Genomic DNA, 20,720 nt, shown 5'->3' on the forward strand with positions numbered 1-20,720 from the left:
TCTGACCTTTCAATAGACCGGTCTTTACTGTGTGTGTTCATATAGTATTTTTGTTAATTGAAAGCTTTGAAATAAAAAATGTTTGGTTTCACATTGGTTATATGGTAAATAAGCCATTAGTTTCCTGACCAGTAAAACAGCTTCTTTAACGTCTGATAACATTGCCTTACTGTAGCTGAGAATATTTAGACAGTATTTTGTTTGCATGGTGGTTCTGAGAAAGTTTTACTCTGGTTCCATACACATTTTTCTGGGAGGTTTTATTAACACTTTAGTAAGATAAAATATAGTATATTTGGAGGTTTTTGAATAACTAAAAACCTTGACTAAATGTTACATTAAGACTCTTAGTAAGCCTGTAGAGTTTGAGTAAACTTTTCTACAAGCACACATAAAATAAATGTTTAGTTTTTTTGACTCCATTCTTGTTGGTAGGAAAACCATTTGTGAAGTTGCATCTTTTGCATCTACATGTGCTGGCATTTCATCTCCATTATAGTGTTGGAACAGTTAGTGTGGACAGGCATGTTCAAAAGTTACACAAACATTAAATGAGTGTACCTAATAAACTGGCCTCTGAGTTTAAATCAAAATTAACCCTTTACTTTGGAATGTGCACCCAAATACAAGATGTTGTTGTATTAAAAATGGTTCTGAAATATTGTTACAATATATGCAAATTAGACAATATGGCTACACTGCTGATCCACATTTTCCCGAATACTATGTGGGGCTTTCATTTGAAAGAAATTACTCCTTGATTGTCAAAGATTGTTGATAAAAAAAATCTTAGAATTTTATCTAAAAACAAAAATGCATTAAAGCATTTCATTTCAAGATCAGCTTATCTAGAACACATGTAAAAGGATATCAACTCTGTCTGAAAGCAAGGACACAAAAAATTAAAGAGAAACAACATAAAGATAACAAACATTAAGATATTCCCAAGGCGTATGTTGTACAAAAATCTTTCCTAAACAAAGGTACAATCATACACTGACAGTCACCAAATTTTCCAGAAATCTGTCCCCCAGCAGGTGGAGGGGAGCTGGGCAGAACATAACAATCACCCCCTGATCAACAACAGTCCACCTGTACCGTAGAGAGTAATTTCACTATGCTCACCATCAATCCACCTGCAAACTCTAAACTGAATAAATACATTAAAACCCTTTTAACCTATTTGCATCTTGATATACTATAATGATACTGTAAATGTGCACATTTAGTATAGATATTTGTATATTTAATTTAATGAATACTGGAATGAATACAACACAGGAAGGGAGAGTGTAGGTTTCAAGCGCAGAGCTCGGCAGATGTTTATTTAAATTTTTCCCAACAACACAGTAGGAGCAGGCGGTCTTGTGGTACAGGTACAGGCAAATGGTCGCTTACACGGGATGTCAAAGTAGGCAGAGAATCCAAAGGGTCAGGCAAAGGAGTAGTCCAAAAACAGGCAGAAGGTCAGATCACTAGCTACAGTACAGAAGGAATAGGCTAATCAATGACGAGAAAACACAGGCTAGAACAGTCGGTACACAAAAACCAAAAACTATGCTAATAGGATCATCCAAAACAGGCTCAGTAGAATAGAAAAACAAAACAATTCCTCACAAAGAACTAACACAAATGGCCAGAACTAAATACTGTGCTAATGAGAGCAGGTGTGAAGAAACAAAGGTGTAAACACAGACAGTAACTGGACACAGGAGTCAAGCTGTGTTCAGGAATGACACTAGGCTGAATGCTAAAGAAACACAGTGAAAAAAGGAACTGAATTGGGCAACACATAGGGAGAAAACCTTACAAATACTTTCAGATCTTCAACCATAGCCTAATATTAAATATACAAATACCACACATGGTTTGTATACTTAATTCATTTACATATTAAACAAATGTATGCAACAACCAACTGAATTGACCCCCTGTGAAAAAGTAATTGTCAAACAACTGGTTGTGTTACTTTTAGCTACCCTTAAAACTGGTTGGGCTAATTTTGCCCCAATCTTCCGTGCAGAAGTGTTCTAACTTTTCATCAATTGTTTGTTTCAAATCCTTCCACAGCATCTGAACTGGGTTTAGGTCTGGACAATGACTCGGCTATTCCACCACTTCAAATGTGTGGCTTTTCAGCCATTCAGAAGTAGGCTTGCTTTTGTGTTTCGACTCATTGTCTTTCACTATAACTCAGGTCATGTCAGCTCACAGACACATTTTCTTTGGGAGTTCTCTGATACAGAGAAGAAATTCAAAAGTCTTCCAGGTCATGAGGCAGCAAGTGATCCTAAAAAAGTATAATGTAGTAAATCACTGGGATTTACAGTACATTTAATTTTAAAAGACTATACCTTCCCATACGTACAACATCAGTAAGGTCCCTCCCTCAAGTACTGAATTTCAAAGACAGATTCAACTACCGAGACAATATTATTTCATGGTAAGTTTTATAAAGAAGAGCATTGATTGGTAGATGGGTAACAAGTAGAAGAAATATATCAGTGGAATAACCCCTTTGGCATGTATTTGCCAAAAGGGTTATTCGTTAAAGAGTGACCAATAAGAGAGTTAAAGAGTGACCAATAAGAGGTCATATCTGTTACACAAATTCCATGGTAGCAACATAATACAATAGAACAAAATCGACAACAGAGGAAGAAAAGCGTTTGTGTAAGAACTTTCAAAAACCATAATAACCACATTTTGATGAATGATTTGTGGAGTCTGTTTAATAAAAATGTGTTGTGCTGTCCTGTGGCAACAACAAACATCCCGTCCTGCAAACACTGGTGTTCACATTGTTCTCTTTCACTGGGCACATTGTCTCTGTGTGGAATGTTGTGTAAGCCTTAAGGGCTCTTCAGGCAGGGCCAGAGAGGGCTGGAGTGTGGGTGGTATTGGCCAAGTAAAGATCTATGTAATAAGTGCAAGTCCCCCTTTCTTTGTTTTTAAAACGTCCATTCTCTGGTTCTCCTCCTCTCTATGTTTACCCATCCATCTGTCTACAAACATCTATCAGTCTGCTCTGGGAATATGGAGCATAACAAGTCTTGAAGAAAGTAGAGGGAGAAAATGGAACACTTATCGTCCAGTTTCCCAGACCAGGTTGAGTGGATTGATGGATAGATAGTGTCCTTTGAGTGTTCTTGATAACAGCAGTCTGTATTGCCAAGGAGTTTTCATTAGACAACTTTTTTTTCAGGGACACTTTTGTGTATTCTTTGAAGATTGTACACTACTCTATTCTTGCCAAGTTACTATTATAGTTCTTTAGCATTATACTCATGTTTACTCATGAGGAATCTAAACCCTTACGGAATCGCAATAACGTTAAACCCTTATGGAATCACCATCAAGGCAGCAAGACCATAGGTGTAATGCATTCAATTTAAAAGATAGGTTAGTTTCGATTCAGATGATAAACCGCACTCTAATATCATGATGAGCACTCACACAGTGGTTACGGTGTGTGGTCCAATGAACTGATTGACACCTATCATTTAACATGTTTCAACCACTTCCCTTCAACTGAACTCACACCCTTGTCTTATCATTGCAATTTCTGAGAAGAGTTGGAGACTGTGACATTAATGCAGATAGTGACATATTAATATAACCTAACGACTACAGGAAAATGTAATGCTAATTGTCTGAGAGCCTTGGTATATGAGAAGACATTACAGAAACGTTTTGTAGTCCTTAATGAGTTGGTAACTGTTTTAAAATAGCAGTGAGGCATCTCAGAGCGTTTGTAGTACGATGCCAATATACCCTGACTAAGTGATGTATCCAAAAATCACCTCCCGTGCTTTAAGACTTACATATATCATGGGTAAAGAGGGACTGATGGAGTCGTCTCTAATAAGGATTACGCATGTATAATGCAAGGTTTTCAGTTCTTGTAGATCAGTTAGTTGGTAATCGTTTGCAACATCGGCTGTGACGTTGGGAGCCCCTGAGTGTTGGCTACTGGGTGTGTTCAAAGGAAGGGGCGTGTCGAAAAGGCTCTCTTTTCATTGAGTGGGGAGAGTGGGTGTGTTCAATGGAATGGGCGTGTCGAAAGGCCTCTCTTTTCATTGAGTGGGGAGAGTGGGTGTGTTCAACGGAATGGGCGTGTCGAAAGGCCTCTCTTTTCATTGAGTGGGGAGAGTGGGTGTGTTCAACGGAATGGGCGTGTCGAAAGGCCTCTCTTTTCATTGAGTGGGGAGAGTGGGTGTGTTCAACGGAATGGGCGTGTCGAAAGGCCTCTCTTTTCCTTGAGTGGGGAGAGTGGGTGTGTTCAACGGAATGGGCGTGTCGAAAGGCCTCTCTTTTCATTGAGTGGGGAGAGTGGGTGTGTTCAACGGAATGGGCATTCTTCCAAAAGATATTCCCTCATTTTATGTTTTGATGATGGTGAGTGCTGTCTAACACATCAGTCCAAAATCTCCCATAGGTGTTAAAATGAGTTGAGATATGTTGACTGCTAAGGCCATAGCATATGTCACACAATTTTCATACTCATCAAACCATTCAGTGACCCCTCATGCCCTGTGGATGGGGGCGCTCTCATCCTGGAAGAGACCACACCCATCAGGATAGAAAGGTTTTACCAGGATAAAGGTGATCACTCAGAATAACTGTGTAATGATTTTGCAATGCATCTATCCTTCAAGTGGACACAAACCATGCAAGGAAAGTCCCCCCCCACCCCACATCATCACAGAGCCTCTGCCCCCCCCTCACTGTAGTGGTCAATCATTTATACCTGCACCGTTCTCTTGGTGTACGCAGCACATGCACTGTGAGGAATATGGTGACCCTATCCCAGTGCCAATTTTTGCAACACTGAATTCTCAAATAGCCTTTATTTGTCTGTCTAATGACGAGTTTATGCACTGCACCCCTACTATAATATCCCTCTCTTGGTTTTTCTCGATGGACTGTTCTTGCTGACACTGTCTGATCACATCGTGCACTGACATTCATAGTCACCTGGGAGAGACACTCTTCTGTTTTCCTTACATATTGCAGTAATGCAGAAGCATCGAAGCATTGAATGTATCCTTTTGTACCCAATTTCCCACCCCACATACTTTTGTCTTTCCCAAAGACCTAAATGCAGATGTAACTTTAGTTACAGTTCCTATTGAAACACTAGCCAGTTGAGCTGTCTTTGTGACTGATAACTACCATCAGAGCCCCAACCATGAGCCCCCTTTCAAAGTAACCTAAATCCTTTCATCCTGCCGTCTTGATCCAAAATTGAGGTGAACTGGGTCTGCTCAGAATTTCTATACATGCCACAGAGCATGATAGTATGTTAATTGTTTAATTGTATCATGCAGTACACCTGCATGAAAGCCACTGCATTCTTCTGGTCCCTCCACTAATTTATTCAGGTATTACCTTTTATTGGACACCCGTCTGTAGCTGGTTAGTAGAACTTATGCTGTGTCCTTAACCCTTTGAGATCTCAGGGGATACATTCACATGCTTTGACCTCGTAGAGAACATCTGAAGGGCTAATGGCCATCAAGCTAAGTAAACCATTAACAAAAAAATACAGCCACCATGCTGACCTCTGGGGGGGGGGGGTATTTTGTTATCAATTCACACTTGCATATAAACAAAGAAGGACAAGTAACGCAAAAGGCAAAGTTAATTTGAGTGGCAGGTGAGGACAATGAGGTTTCAGTTGGAAATGGGTTAGTGTTAGACTAAGCTAAAATGCCTCACCGGCTTATCGACTTGTTGTACAGACCAATCAGCGACTCATAAGTGGCAATAAGATTAGCCTTCCATATACCCATTCCTTTCGACACACACACTCATCCATATTGGTATGCAACTAACCTTCTCAGCTCCAACCTACTACATTAGTCAATTTGAATTTGAACGCAGGACAACATAATCTATGAACATACAGCGACATCTGCTGGTGATAAAAGAGAATTTACATAAGCTGTGACACAGGGTTAAAACATTTGCATGCTGCTGTTCATACTGGGACTCAGATTCACAAAATAGTTTACTTGCTAAACGTTTGAACAAAAACAACATAACAGGCATCTAACTTTCCTGCAAACAGATGTTTCGTTGGAAACAACGTTTTGTTTTGGTTTAAAAACATTGTTACTACGTTTAGGGCTTTATTTAAATCTACAACTGAAATATAACGACTGAAAATACATTTTCCGGTGTTTGTTGCATTCATGGTAACACAGCACATCAGTATAAAATGAGAGTCACAGCTGCTCACAACCTGTTACCTTTCAGCAAACTGAATGGAACCCTGTCATGTATCATTTAAGACTGAGTGCACCAAGAACAGAGGGGTCAATTCCTTTTAATCATATGCTACTGCAATGGCATGTTAAATACACAACAATCAATCAGAAATCCTTTTTATTTACATTTGTGACAGCACGCATGATCAGACTGCAATAAAAGAAAGATGATTTAGAGAAGGCTGAAGCTGTTATCTGGAATGGCAATCTCTAATGGACTGTCCATGTGGCCCAGTACACTCACATCATAAGAACAAAATGTAGACACGCAAATGGACGTAAGCATGTAGTTAGTCCTCTCTTAGATATGCGTCTGGGATGTCGTCTTCCTCTGTGGAAGAAGGAAGCATGATCCTTTGGCTGCTCTCTGCCTTAGAGTCTGTAAGGTTCTTCTCTGCCTCCAGAGAGAGCTGTCTGATTTGCTCAACATGAGACTGCGCCACCTGGAGGCTGTTCTGAGCCATAACAGACGCCTGGTCTGCACCTAAATACAGAGAGGCACAGAGATGCACAGAGCTTTTAAAATGGAAACACCAAATTTGACTGTTGTTTAAAAATGATACTTTCACTAATCCTAACCCTAATAACCAAAATCCAACCTTGACTTCGACCACCTATGCCAAAACTTAACCTAGCCCCAATGCCTGTAATGAGTAATGCCTAACTCAAAATGGGGGCAAGAAAAAAACTGTCACATTCTGATTTACTGAAGTTTGGGGACATTTTCTGTCCCCATAATATAGTTAGGTTAGAAACCCACACACCAACACACACCATTGCAGCAAAGGCACGGAACTTCACATGGAGCACCATACTTATTTTAAAAACAGGAAAATAAGATTAACCAGTGACTTAGCTGATATTACACTGATAACAGACAGCTGCAACTAAGTTTTCCAGCACTCTTTCTGAAACGTCAAGCACACTTTCGGGAGATGAAGACATCTTAAGTTAGCTCAAGTTCAGGTTTGACAAGGCTTTAACTAATACAGGTGCATCTCAAAAAAGTAGAGTATCGTTCTGTTTCGATCTTACAGAAATGTCAACCTGAGGTCTAATCAGCTAATTTACTCAAAACACCTGCAAAGGTCTCCTAAGTATGTTAATTTATGCACTCAGTACTTGGTCGGGGCTCCTTTTGCACAAATTACTGCGGCATGGCGGCAATCAGCATGTGGCACTGCTGAGGTGTTATGGAAGCCCAGGTTGCTTTGATAGCAGCTTTCAGCTCGTCTGTGTTGTGGGGTCTGGTGTCTCACTTTCCGCTTGACAAGGTCAGGCGAGTAACCATGGGCAACAAACCAGTTACCAGTCGTTTTGGCACTGTGGGTAGGTGCCAAGTCCTGCTGGAAAAGGAAATCAACATCGCCATAAAGCTTGTCAGCAGATGGAAGTGTGAAGTGCTCTAAAATCTCCTGGTAGACAACTGTATTGACTCTGGACTTGATAAAACACAGTGTAACAACAGATGCAGATGACATGGCACCCCAAATATTCACTGACTAGAAACTTCACACTGGACTTCAAGCAACTTGGATTCTGGGCCTCTTCACTCATCCTCCAGACTCTAGAACCTTGATTTCCAAATGAAGTGCAAAACATACATTCATCTGAAGAGAGGACCTTAGACCACGGTCCAGTTATTTCTCTCCTTCACCCAGGTAAGATGCTTCTGACATTGTCTCTGGTTCAGGAATGGCTTGACACTAGGAATGTGACACTCAAGGTTGCGATCATCCCAGTTGCTTGTGCACCTTTTCCTACCACACTTTTCCCTTCTAGTCAACTTTCCATGAATATGTTTCAATACAGCACTCTGCAAAGTTCTCCAGCAATGAGGTTCTGTGTCTTACCCTCCTCGTGGGTGTCAATGAGTCTCTTCTGGACAACTGTCAAGTCAGTAGTCTTCCACATGATTGTGGTTGTGTGTACTGAAGGCTCAGGGAGTTCATTACCTGATCAGAGCGCATCTCAGGTTGACATTTCTATATTGTAAATTGTTTATTCTAATATTTTGAGGTAGTGGATTTTTGATTTCCATGAGCTGTAAGCCGTAATCATCAAGATTGAAACAAAAAAGGGTTGAAATGTTTCACTTTGTGTAATGAATCTAGAATATGCAGGTGTCACTTTTTGATTTGAATTGCGGAAATAAAAAAACTTTTCCACAATATTTTTTTTTAGACGCACCTGTATAGCTTCCAAAATACCCATCTGGGATGCGTTGTTTGAAATCTTGTGTTGTTTGGCCTGACAAGTACTTTCAATGAATAAGACTGATATCACAAAAAGACTTGCACCCAGTCTAGCTGCATGGAATACAGTACCTGCGTCGTATGCTGCTTCAGCTGCCAGTTTGGAGAGGTTGACGGCCATCATCCAGTTAGACTCAAACCTCTCGACGTCCTTCCTCAAATTACTCAACTAGACAAAGACCGCAGGAGATGACAAGACTATGGTTATATATATCAGGTAAAACAAATACCTGCAAAACAATACCTTGATTTCCATTTCTGTGATGTTAACTGTAATACTGTGGGTGAATGTTGACAGGAAAAAAAGGTCTCAGCTACATTCATCCGGCAATGCGGACCAAGCTCCTGCTTCAGTTGTACAGGGACCTGACAGCCCTTAGCAAAGGACCCAGGACCCCATATTCCCGAAGCACCCCCCACAAGATGCCGTGAGGGACACAGTCGAATGCCTTCTCCAAATCCACAAAACACATGTGGATTGGTTGGGCAAACTCCCATGAACCCTCCAACACCCCGTAGAGGGTATAGAGCTGGTCCAGTGTTCCACGGCCCGGACGATAAACCACACTGTTCCTCCTGAATCCGAGGTTCTACTATCGGCCGTATTCTCCTCTCCAGAACCCTGGCATAGACTTTCCCGGTCACAAAACCATTTCCAATAAATTCAACTGATCATCTACAAATCTACATTAATGACAGGTCTTCCCACCAAATTCAGTCCAATAGCTGCCCAAAAGATGCACATAGAAGTCTTTAAGAACCCCATGACTGTAAAGACCACTGACGGCACCCACCTCATGGCGTTGGCGAACGATCACTTTCCACACGGAGTCCTCCTCCTCAGGGGTCAGCTTGCTGGCTGAGGCAACGTAGTGCTTGTGCAGGGTCACCAGTGAGTGTATAGTCTAGAATCAACATGCAAACATCAGCTAGTGAATGAAACAAGACGTAAACATACAGAAATCACCGGTGACCGATGCACTGTAGTGAACTAGAGTGAACCAAATGGTGAGGTCACAAACGGCTCACACACCTAAAGCAGCGGCATCCGGAATGAACGTCAAACCCACCGTTCCTTAAAACGAGCTCTCAGGAAGTCATTTCATAGGATGTCAGAGACAAACCACAGAACAGGAGGCTGAAGACTTCCCCGTCATAACAGCCACACATATACATTGAACGGACATGAGAACGACAAACCAAAGACTTACAGGGATTCCATCTGTCCCCATCATGCCAGGATTACAAGAAAAACCTGGCCACCTTCAAGGTCGAAATTACTAGGGAAGCATGCGGGCAAGATCATTGAGGATCACCCCCACCCACTGTTCCAAACATTATCTCACAGCAGGCCGGAAGTACAGGTCAGTCCAGTCAGGTAGTTTCGTTGCCCGTGCCCTGGACCTTATTCCAGGGCACCAAAAGCACTGGTAAAACTGTCTTAACAAGTGTTGTTAGTTGTCCATGCCTTTATTCTAGGATTTATGTTTGGCTTTGGATTCTGCTATTGGTGTTGACATGTCAACATGAGCACGGCAGAGGATGGAGCTTTATCATACAGCAAGACAAAGACTCTGAAAAGACTGCCATGGCAACTAGGGAGCTTTTCAGGGCCAAGAGTTACAATTTAAAACATAAGTACCTTTCATTTGCTAAATACGAGACTTAAGGCAGAAAGACCTCAAAACAAACAACTGAAGAATGTTGCAGAACAGGACAGGCAGTGTCACCAGAGATGCCCGTTGTGTGGTGGGGTCAATAGGTTGAATAATTCAGGTGGTTATTGCATGCAAAGGATATGCAATCAAACACTAATCTGGGGAATTTGGAGGCCAAGTCAACACATTGAACTCGTTGTTGTGTTCCTCAAAGTATTCCTGAACCATTTTTGCTTTGTGGCAGGGCGCATTATCCTGCTGAAAGAGGGCAATGCCATCAGGGAATACCTTTGCAATGAAAGGGTGCACATGGGTCTGTAACAAAGCTTAGGCAGATGGTACGTGTCAAAGTAACATCCACATGAATGGCTGGATTAAATGTTCCCCGGTGGAACATTGCCCACAGCATCACACTGCCTCCTTCCCATAGTGCATCCTGATGCCACGTGTTCTCTAGGTAAGCAACGCTCACGCACACGGCCATCCACGTGATGTAAAAGAAAACATGATTCATCAGACCAGGCCACCTTCTTCCATTGCTCCATGGTCCAGTTCTGATGCTCACATGCCCATTGTAGTCGCTTCTGGCAGTACAGAGTTCAGCATGGGCACCCTGACTGCTCCCCACGTGCATCAATGAGCCTTGGCCGCCCCATGACCCTGTCGCCGGTTCACCGCTTTTCCTTCCTTGGACCACTTTTGACAGGTACTGACCACTGCAGACCGGAAACACCCCACAAGGGCTGCAGTTTGAGATGCTCTGACCCAGTGGTCTAGCCATCACAATGTGCCCTTGTCAAGGTCGCTCAGATCCTTACACATCCCCATTATTCCTGCTTCTAACAGAAAGTTCACTCCCTAATATACCCCACCAAATGACAGGTGCCATGATAACCAGATTATCAGTGTTATTCACTTCACCTGCCAGTGGTCCTAATGTTATGGCTGATCGGTATATACACACCACACATTGTAAAAATGTAAACTTTGCATAGATTGTGTATTCTGTCTATATGTTGTCCACCATTAATAGTACCATAACAAGTACAATTTAAAGACTGAGATTAACACACCTTCAAAACCTGAGCACTAACTAATGTAGTTCCAGTTAGAGGAGCTATGTCATAATCCCTGAAAGGTCAACAAATTTGACTAAATGGCAGCCATTTGTAAGGGAGAAATCCAAACCAGTCTAATTTGAATGATTGGCAGTAGTGGTGCATTTCCCTGCACTCCTTAAATACATTTAAATTAAAAATACATTTGAAGCAGTCTCTAGAGCATGGTAGCCTTGTGGGCAACAGCATTGGGACAACAAAGCATTGCTGGTCGTAGTCCCTGAGCTGACAAGGACAAAAACCCTGTTGTTTTGTTTCCATGAGTGAGACAGTTAACCCAAATTGCTCCCATTGCTGTAAATAAGAATTTGTTCTTAGCATACCTATGTAAAATAAGAACCTGGTAGAATAACAGTAAAACTAGGGTTGCACAATATTGGAAATAACTGACATTGCGATATTTTGTTTTTCTGCGATATATATTGCAATATGAAAAAACATCAGAGCCAAAGCTCTTTTCTTCAGAAAGAGCTTCGGCTATCAACCAGACAGTCTGGAGCCTTCATTCTTCACCCGCCCCATCCTCTACAATTAAAATGTATGAAACTTATGAACATTTTTATATTTCAGAACAGGTTGCTAGGTAATAATATGTAACGGTAATAGTATAGCAATAGCAACAGTAGTAAAATAGAATGCGCAATTGGGCATAACTTACCAACAGCAAGACGCAGTCTGTGGTTAAAGCACTGCAATCTGGTCCACTTGTTCAGGGCAGCAGCCTTCACCATGTTCATTGTCTGTTGTTATACACACTAGACAACTCTCATCTAGGCCCCAATCAGCTAAAGCTTCTCTCATCCCTGTTGCGATGTTCTCACTTGTATGATCCTCTGGGAAAAATGCCTTTTCAGGTGGAAGTCCTCATTATAAAGTGTACGGTCAGACATATTTAGGGCTCCGTTGTCCAGCTGGACCACAAGTCTGTTGTTGCTGTATAATATTCCACTTGTGACAGCTCTGTTTCAACTTGTGCCTTGGATTTCTCGTAGAGCTCTGGGATGGCAACTTGAGACAGATAGTTGCGTGATGGCATTACATACTGCTTGTCAAGCGACCGGATCATGTTTTTAAAACCCTCTTTGGTAACCGTGTTAATTGGTGCCATGTCTTTGGTGACATGGTGAAATGTTATTGAATCTGTGATTTTGCTCTGCCGTTTGGAACCTTTCTTGTATGGTGTATTTGCCTTGGACGGCAATTAGATGCTTTGCACTCGTCATACTAAGATTTGTGGTGCCACCTTAAATGATCAAACAAATTGGTCGTTGCCTCGTGTTGTGGCAACAATTGCAAGGCACTCTCGACAAAGTACCTGTTTTTGGTCAACATCATCCTGTCTGTAGCCGAAATATTTCCATATAATAGATGATGCATTCATTTTTGCAACCAAATTCTCAATTTCGGCCTTTTTGCCTGTTCCTCGCTCATCATTTCGTCACGCGCAAGAGCCTGCATGTCAACCACGTGCAGCAACGAACTCCATGTTTAAAATAATTATAATAATTATAATTAACTGTGTTTCCAATAACCTATAAATCAGAGTAAATTACCTTATATCAGGCAGATATAATGCTGGTTTGCCATTAGAAAAATTTTTATATTGTAGACTGATATGTTTACCTTACTAAAACGCACGTTCTGCGATGTGACTATTGCGGATGCCTACACCGCAATGTCGATGCTGAAACCATATATTGTGCAGCCCTAGGTAAAACAAATAAAATTATGTAAAGAGACTAAATATTTCACTTCAACATGTTTTATTCTAATTCCCAATTCAGTGGCAGTAATAGTGAAATGAAGCGGGTCAACCTTTGTGACACGGTAATGTGAACAAGTGGTTACCTTGACGTACTGTGTGACCGAGTCTACAAGTGCCAGGGTGGTCTGAGAGAGAAAGGTGTTCGTGCTGTCGGTCACCAAAGAGGATGCCCTGCGTATCAAGGACCCATGTGACAGACCATCGTGTTTCTAGAAAAGAGGACAGAGGGAAAGATGGTTAGTACAATGTCTCACAACATTTGGATCTTCATGGAAGGTACAATTCCACATCACACAAACAACACACATTTTTTTGGGTGATAATCTCTTCTGATCCATAACACATCATCAATTATGTGACATATCTAAATGGCAGTTTGAAATGTCAGCATATTAATGTGCGTACCCATTTAAGAGTCCTACAAATATAGACCAGAAATGTGTTTATCTCCTGTAAAACATGTATCTAGCTCAAACCATTCAAAACATAATGCAAGCTGTTTTCTACAATCCTGTTTCCCAAAATTTTTGGATGCTGCGTAAAATGTAAATAAAACAGAAAGCAATGATGTGCATATCTGTTAAACCCTATATTCAATAGAAAACAGTACAAAGACAACATATCAATTGTTGAAATTGTTTCTTGAACCATATAAGCCCATTTTGAATGTAATGCCAGCAACACATTTCAAACAAGTTGGGACAGAGGCAACAAAAAACTGGAAAATGTGTGGAACGCTAAAAAACTCAACCTTGTGGAATATCACACAGTAAGCTCATTTAAGAAGGACTGAGGCAAAGTGGAAAACTGAGGTCTGATGAATTAAACTTTTAAAGCATTTTTGGGAACCATGGACACTACGTCCTCCAGACTTATGAGCGCACAGTTCAAAAGCCAGCATCCGTATGGGGGGGCATTAGTACACATGACATGGGTGACTTGCACATCTGTGAAGGCACCATTAAACCTGAACAATATATACAGGTTTTGAAGCAACAGATGCTGACATCCAGACAACTTTTTCCGGGAAGACCTTATTTCAGCAAGACAATGCCAAAACACATTCTGCATGTATCACAACAGCATGGCTCCATAGTAAAGGAGTCTGTCTGCTAAACTGGCCTGCCTGCAGTCCAGACCTGTCATCCACTGAAAATATGTCGCATTATGAAATAAAAAATATGACAAAGGAGACTCCAAACTGTTGAACAGTTGAAATCCTATATCAGGCAAGAATGGGAATACATTACACTTTCAAAACTATAGCAATTGGTCTCCACAGCTCCCAAATGCTTACAGAGTATTGTTGAAAGAAGAGATGTAACACAATGGTAAACATGCCCCTGTCCCAACTTATTTTAAATGTGTTGCTGGCATATAACTCTAAATGGCCAAATATTTCCAAAAACAATAACATTTCTCATTTTCTCGTCTTTTTACTATTTTCAATTAAATACAGGGATAAATTATTTGCATATCATTGCATACCATTTTTATTTGCATTTTACGCAGCGTCACAACTTTTTTGGAAACGGGGTTGTACAATGTAAAACCGCATCCTGAAACCAAGCCATTCAGCAGAGGCTGTGGCATAGTGAGCCAAAGACCTGACTGTGGGAAGCATTCTCAAAGGCACTTTTTTGCTCCATCCTATTGAACTAAAATGCTGTACTGATAAAAGGACATTAGATTAAACAGCAACTGTATTACAGTAGGGGAAAAGGGGTTTTGATTGGAAGAATGGTGCAAATAATAACACAATTAATTGATTATTCAATTTTATGATAGGGAGATTTGACAGTCACAAAACCACATTGTTTAAAGCACACTTTCACTGATCCACATTAATTTGTCACATATTTACTTATTACTATCAGGAGGATGCGTAATTTGTGGGGGGTGACATTGGTTATGTTTTGCTTTGAATAGGTACATGAAACAGATAAAGGAATCTACAGCTGGTGTACTATGCTCCAAGAATAGCACACTTGTGTGTCAAAATGTGTAAAACAACCTGTGAGAAGGGAACTGCACATAGGGCACCAATAGTAGACAGGGATAACCAGTTCTTCCGGATCGTCGTCGTCGGTAACTTCATAACTTGTCTGCGCACCAAAACCCTAGTGAACCTAACAAGGTTTGTAGCATAGCTAGATGACATAGAGAAGAAAATTTAACTCACAAAATGACATTTCCACTTCAAACGTACAATGAACTGACCATGATAACGTTCATCATTATGCAGCTATTACTGATGTTACCTATCAATATCAGTACGAGCTCGTTATAGATTCGATATAGCAAAAGAAAAACGAAACCCGGCTCTGAAATCAAAAATGTAAACACTGGCTTTGAACTTTTTGAACAGTATTAAAAAGTATTACGTGACAGCACTATTATAAAACTTATAAATAAAACAATTTAAAAAGTTCAAAATATGATGTATACTAACACCCAACTAATTCGCAAACTTACCTCAAACCCAAACAAAAACACCCTCTCCTGAATGTAGCCATCTTGGATCAGCTTCTTGTGAGCAACTTAAAAAACACTTCCGGGTCAAGATTTTGAAAATTTCTAAATAAAAGAAGTCAACGTATTAGTTCAAAACGGACAAATAATGTATTTATTGTTTAAGATAATACACCTATTAAAACATTAACAACTAATATTTGTTCGTATTTAAAAGTCATGTTAAGTATTATATGTGTCACAGTGAAAACACTGTAGGAAATGTTTATGATAATTAATGTAAGATAAAGCTGTCCAATCATGGGGAACGGTGTGCTACATCTAGCAACAGAATATTTTTCCACATCATCTTTAGCCCCAATGTAATACACTATAAAATGCTGTACATGTGATATATATTGCTTCACAGAAAGTCAGGAAGGATAAGGAGAAAGCAATTGTCTGTGGCCTCCACCTGGAAACCCATTCCCTTTTCAGGGGTTGTCTTGCTGTTGCCTCTCCAGTGCACCTGTTGTCACATTCATTTGCACCAAAACAGGGGACATTGATTCACAACTGCTTATGCTTCCTAACTGGACAGCTAGATATCCTTGAAGTTTAATTGACTTGGTTATATACTGTGATGATTGTGTTCCCTTAATTATTTTGAGCAATACATACATAATTAAGAAAAACATGGAATATTGGAATATTTGTGGAATAAAAGTGGCCATCATATTAGTGAAGTGTCCTAAACTGTAATTGTTTAAAATAATATACCTCTATGAATATTAACAGTAATTTATGTGCTCATATTTAAGAGACATTTCCATAAAATATTTTATTCATGGTAAGAAATTCTGTCAATGCAAATCAAATGGAGTACAAAATGCCTCATAGTGCAAAAAGTATTCTATGTGCTGAAGTAAATGTATCATACAAAATACAATACATTTTGTAAAGACAAAATATAATGTCGAATCATGGGGCAATGTGTGCTATCTGCCCACACACTGAGATTTCCCAGACCACTCTGACATATCATTGAGCTCAATCTGTACATCACTTTCTTGTTGCCAAAAAATGGGATTGCAGTTGTACGCAAGGGAAAAATAGAGTATCTCTGAGCTGTTAAATTGTCTGATATATGGGGCACAAAAAAAGCATATCTGGTGTGGTCTTCCAAACAGTTTGTCTAATCAATACACCATATCAGCTATATTTCATGGGTACAAACTCATTGGTAATTAGTAAAATGAATATCAAGCAATGATGTTTCTTATTTAAATGAAGCTGAAAATGTAAAGTTAAATAATGCTCATTGTGTGAGATTCAGTTTTTGCACATTTCACATATATTAGTATGTGTGGCACTCACCATTGTTTTGATGCCCAAATGTTGTAACAAGGGGAGTAATTGATATATGAAATCTAGTGGGTCATTATGCTGACCTACTTTCAGTAATACAGGTGCTGGTCATAAAATTAGAATATCATCAAAAAGTTGATTTATTTTAGTAATTCCATTCAAAAAGTGAAACTTGTATAATGTATACATTAATTTCACACAGACTGATATATTTCAAGTGTTTATTTCTTTTAATTTGATGATTTTAACTGACAACTAATGAAAACCCCAAATTCAGTATCTCAGAAAATTTGAATATTGTGAAAAGGTTCAATATTGAAGACACCTGGTGCCATACTCTACTCAGCTAATTAACCCAAAACACCTGCAAAGGCCTTTAAATGGTCTCTCAGTCTAGTTCTGTAGGCAACACAATCATGGAGAAGACTGCTGACTTGACAGCTGTCCAAAAGACGACCATTGACACCTTGTACAAGGAGGGCAAGACTCAAAAGGTCATAGCTAAAAAGGCTGGCTGTTCACAGAGCTCTGTGTCCAAGCACATTAATAGAGAGGCAAAGGGAAGGAAAAGATGTGGTAGAAAAAAGTGTACAAGCAATAGGGATAACCGCACCCTGGAGAGGATTGTGAAACAAAACCCATTCAAAAATGTGGGGGAGATTCACAAAGAGTGGATTGCAGCTGGAGTCAGTGCTTCAAGAACCACCACGCACAGACGTATGCAAGACATGGGTTTCAGCTGTAGCATTCCTTGTGTCAAGCCACTCTTGAACAAGATGATTGATATTGGGCATGAAAAGTAGCTAAATTACACAATGTATGAGAGTATTAATGATCTCTGTACGAAGGACACTAGGTAGGAAATGTGATGCCCTATTTCTGATGGTTTCCACACATCCTGTCCATACCTCCTGATAGGAGTTTTCCATCTGACTGTCATAGACTCTATGAATAGACCCATGGACCGTAGGTTGGCACATACAAGTGTGAGAAAACCTGTCTTTACCTGATGATATGCATGTATTTTAGTTCTATTGTCTTGTTAGAGGTGTGGTTCGTTATCTTGTGCTATGTGAGGTACCGTATCACAAGCAGTTGGTATCTACTACTGAGGGGCCCCACACAACCTGATAAGCTGTGGAGCCACGAAACCTAAGAGGGGACACTATTAGGCCATGTAAGGTTAGGATATAGAATACACGTATGTGATTGGAAGACAGACAGATATTGGAGGGGATGTGCTGGGGCATAAAAGACTGTGTTCACTTTGTAATCATTGGAGAGATAGAAATGAGAAATGGAAGAACATCATAGACTCATGCTGAATAAAGATGGCTCTCCCCTGACTTCCGGTTGCATTTATTTTTTTCATGGATCTAACTTGGACAGAATCTAACAAAGACACAGCGTCAGAAGCGTCTCGCCTGGGCTAAAGACAAAAAGGACTGGACTGCTGCTGAGTTATGTTCTCTGATTAAAGTACATTTTGCGTTTCCTTTGGAAATCAAGGTCCCAGAGTCTGGTGGAAGAGAGGAGAGGCACAGAATCCATGTTGCTTGAAGTCCAGTGTAAATTTCCTCAGTGATGGTTTGGGGTGCCATGTCATCTGCTGGTGTTGGTCCACTGTGTTTTCTGAGGTCCAAGGTCAACGCAGCCGTCTACCAGGAAGTTTTAGAGCACTTCATGCTTCCTGCTGCTGACCAACTTTATGGAGATGCAGATTTCATTTTCCAACAGGACTTGGCACCTCCACACAGTGCCAAAGCTACCAGTACCTGGTTTAAGGACCATGGTATCCCTGTTCTTAATTGGCCAGCAAACACGCCTGACCTTAACCCTACAGAAAATCTATGGGGTATTGTGAAGAGGAAGATGCGAAATGCCAGACCCAACAATGCAGAAGAGCTGAAGGCCACTATCATAACACCTGAGCAGTGCCACAGACTGATCGACTCCATGCCACGCCGCATTGCTGCAGTAATTCAGGCAAAAGGAGCCCCAACTAAGTATTGAGTGCTGTACGTGCTCATACTTTTCATGTTCATACTATTCAGTTGGCCAACATTTCAAAAGGTCAGGTCAGACCAAATTGGTATTGCAGGAAGAAAGTGTATACAACCGCCCTTCTTTGCCACATTTATGGGGAGGCGGAGCCAAATGCAGTGTTGAAGAAGGAGCTTTTAACAAGGACAAAAATAAAACAAAACCAAGTGCAGTGCACTACAGACAAAAGGGCTATACACCAAAAACACAGGATGGGAGAACGCAACAGTACCACAAGGATTTGCCAGGACAGGGAGAACTAAATACACAGACTAACAAGGAGAACAGAAACATGTGAGGGCAAAACACAGGTGAAAGGAATGGACTGATGAACAGGAAAGACCAAACAAGGACATGACAAACCAAGAACACACAGAAAACATGTCCAGCTGGGAACGTTACATTCTTAAACTGAAGGTTTTAATTTGTGCATGGGACACCACTAATACTAATGTCTTTGATCCTTTTTTTATTTTAATAAAACACTAAATTAAAGGTGATTTTTTTTCTTATAGAACCTCCTCAGTGCTCAGTTGCTCAGATAACCTGCACAGTAGTTCTTCAATTCACTTGAATGGTTACATTTTACAATTGCTGTTACATTTTCCTGCTTGACTATGCAAACTGACAAGGCTCTGCATTACCAATGTACTATTAGTTCTGCTCTCTAGGACTGTGCAAATATGAAAAGCACATATTTCCTTGAGATTTCCTTGAATTCACCATCAAACATAACCTGTACATGCCAACTCTGTACCAATCATCTTTACTACTAAAACTGTTCTTTACGGAGTTCACTAGCCTGTCGCATTAAATTACTTGTAGAAGCTTGGATGATACAAAAGTCTAGATCCCCTGTTGTGGCTTGTGGTTTGACAATTTTTCAGCAATGCTGCAAATACATCTCTATATTGTCGCTATTAAATACTTTCATGGCTGCATTCAACAACAATAAGTCTATTACTATTAATTTGTTACTGTAAACAGGTCCAGTATTAGAGTCATACAACAGCTTTTCTTTGTCCCTCATTGCATTAAAACTTTTAATGGGATATGTAGATTAGTTTGTGCTTTTGAACAACTTTATTGTTCATGATGTAGTTGTTGTTACGAAGTGTACAAACCAACTGTGGGACCTCAGAGACAGGTGTATTTTACTTGAAATCATGTGAAACACCGTAATTGCAAACAAGTGGATATATTTTTCACTTTGACATTATGGACCTTTTTTGGACCAGTGGCAAAAAAATCCTAATTAAATCCATTTTGATCTCCATTTTGGGGTGCTAGGAGTACTGCAGCCACCCCTAGGCTCTGCACGCCTTTATGTGATTCCAAAAGGAATTTCTAGAGCTTGATGACTAATGCTACAACATTTAGAATATAGATTGGTTTAGACTGATTTAGCACAGAAAGGTGAATAAATTGTTTAAGAAATAAAATGAATATGGGGTCTGTTTTTAGTGACTTTATTTTTAATCCATTACATTTAGTTTACTATCTGCTTAGTCCACAAAGTGTGGAGTCAAATGTAAAGTTGAATCTATGTCAGTGATCTCAACATGAGGGAATTTGGGTAGAGCGATGTCCCTGACTAGTCTGTTTTCTTTTGTTAATGGGCTCTCTTGCTTTCCTTTAGGGGTATCCCATGGGTATGCTGCAATCTCATTTTATGAATAATTGATTGACCTTCTAATTACTAATTCTAATTACTTAGGAGTATTTTTAAAGACATGCCTATTCCTAAGTAATGGCCCATCTTACTTGCTTGTTTAAGAGAAAACATGAGT

At 40.2% G+C, this 20,720-nt stretch overlaps 1 protein-coding gene across 1 annotated transcript; it reads right to left on the reverse strand.

Moving 5' to 3' along the window:
- Nucleotides 1–6,317: 6,317 nt before the first annotated feature.
- On the reverse strand, nt 6,318–15,592 carry diablob (diablo, IAP-binding mitochondrial protein b). Its single transcript, NM_001304015.2, is given in 6 exon segments — nt 6,318–6,756; nt 8,600–8,696; nt 9,322–9,432; nt 13,152–13,277; nt 15,083–15,218; nt 15,544–15,592. Coding segments are annotated over 6 exon segments (705 nt in total). The 5' UTR covers nt 15,585–15,592; the 3' UTR covers nt 6,318–6,562.
- Between the last annotated feature and the right edge of the window lie 5,128 nt (nt 15,593–20,720).

The sequence above is a fragment of the Esox lucius genome, chromosome 7, assembly GCF_011004845.1.
Source record: "Esox lucius isolate fEsoLuc1 chromosome 7, fEsoLuc1.pri, whole genome shotgun sequence".
Classification (NCBI taxonomy): Eukaryota; Metazoa; Chordata; class Actinopteri; order Esociformes; family Esocidae; genus Esox; species Esox lucius.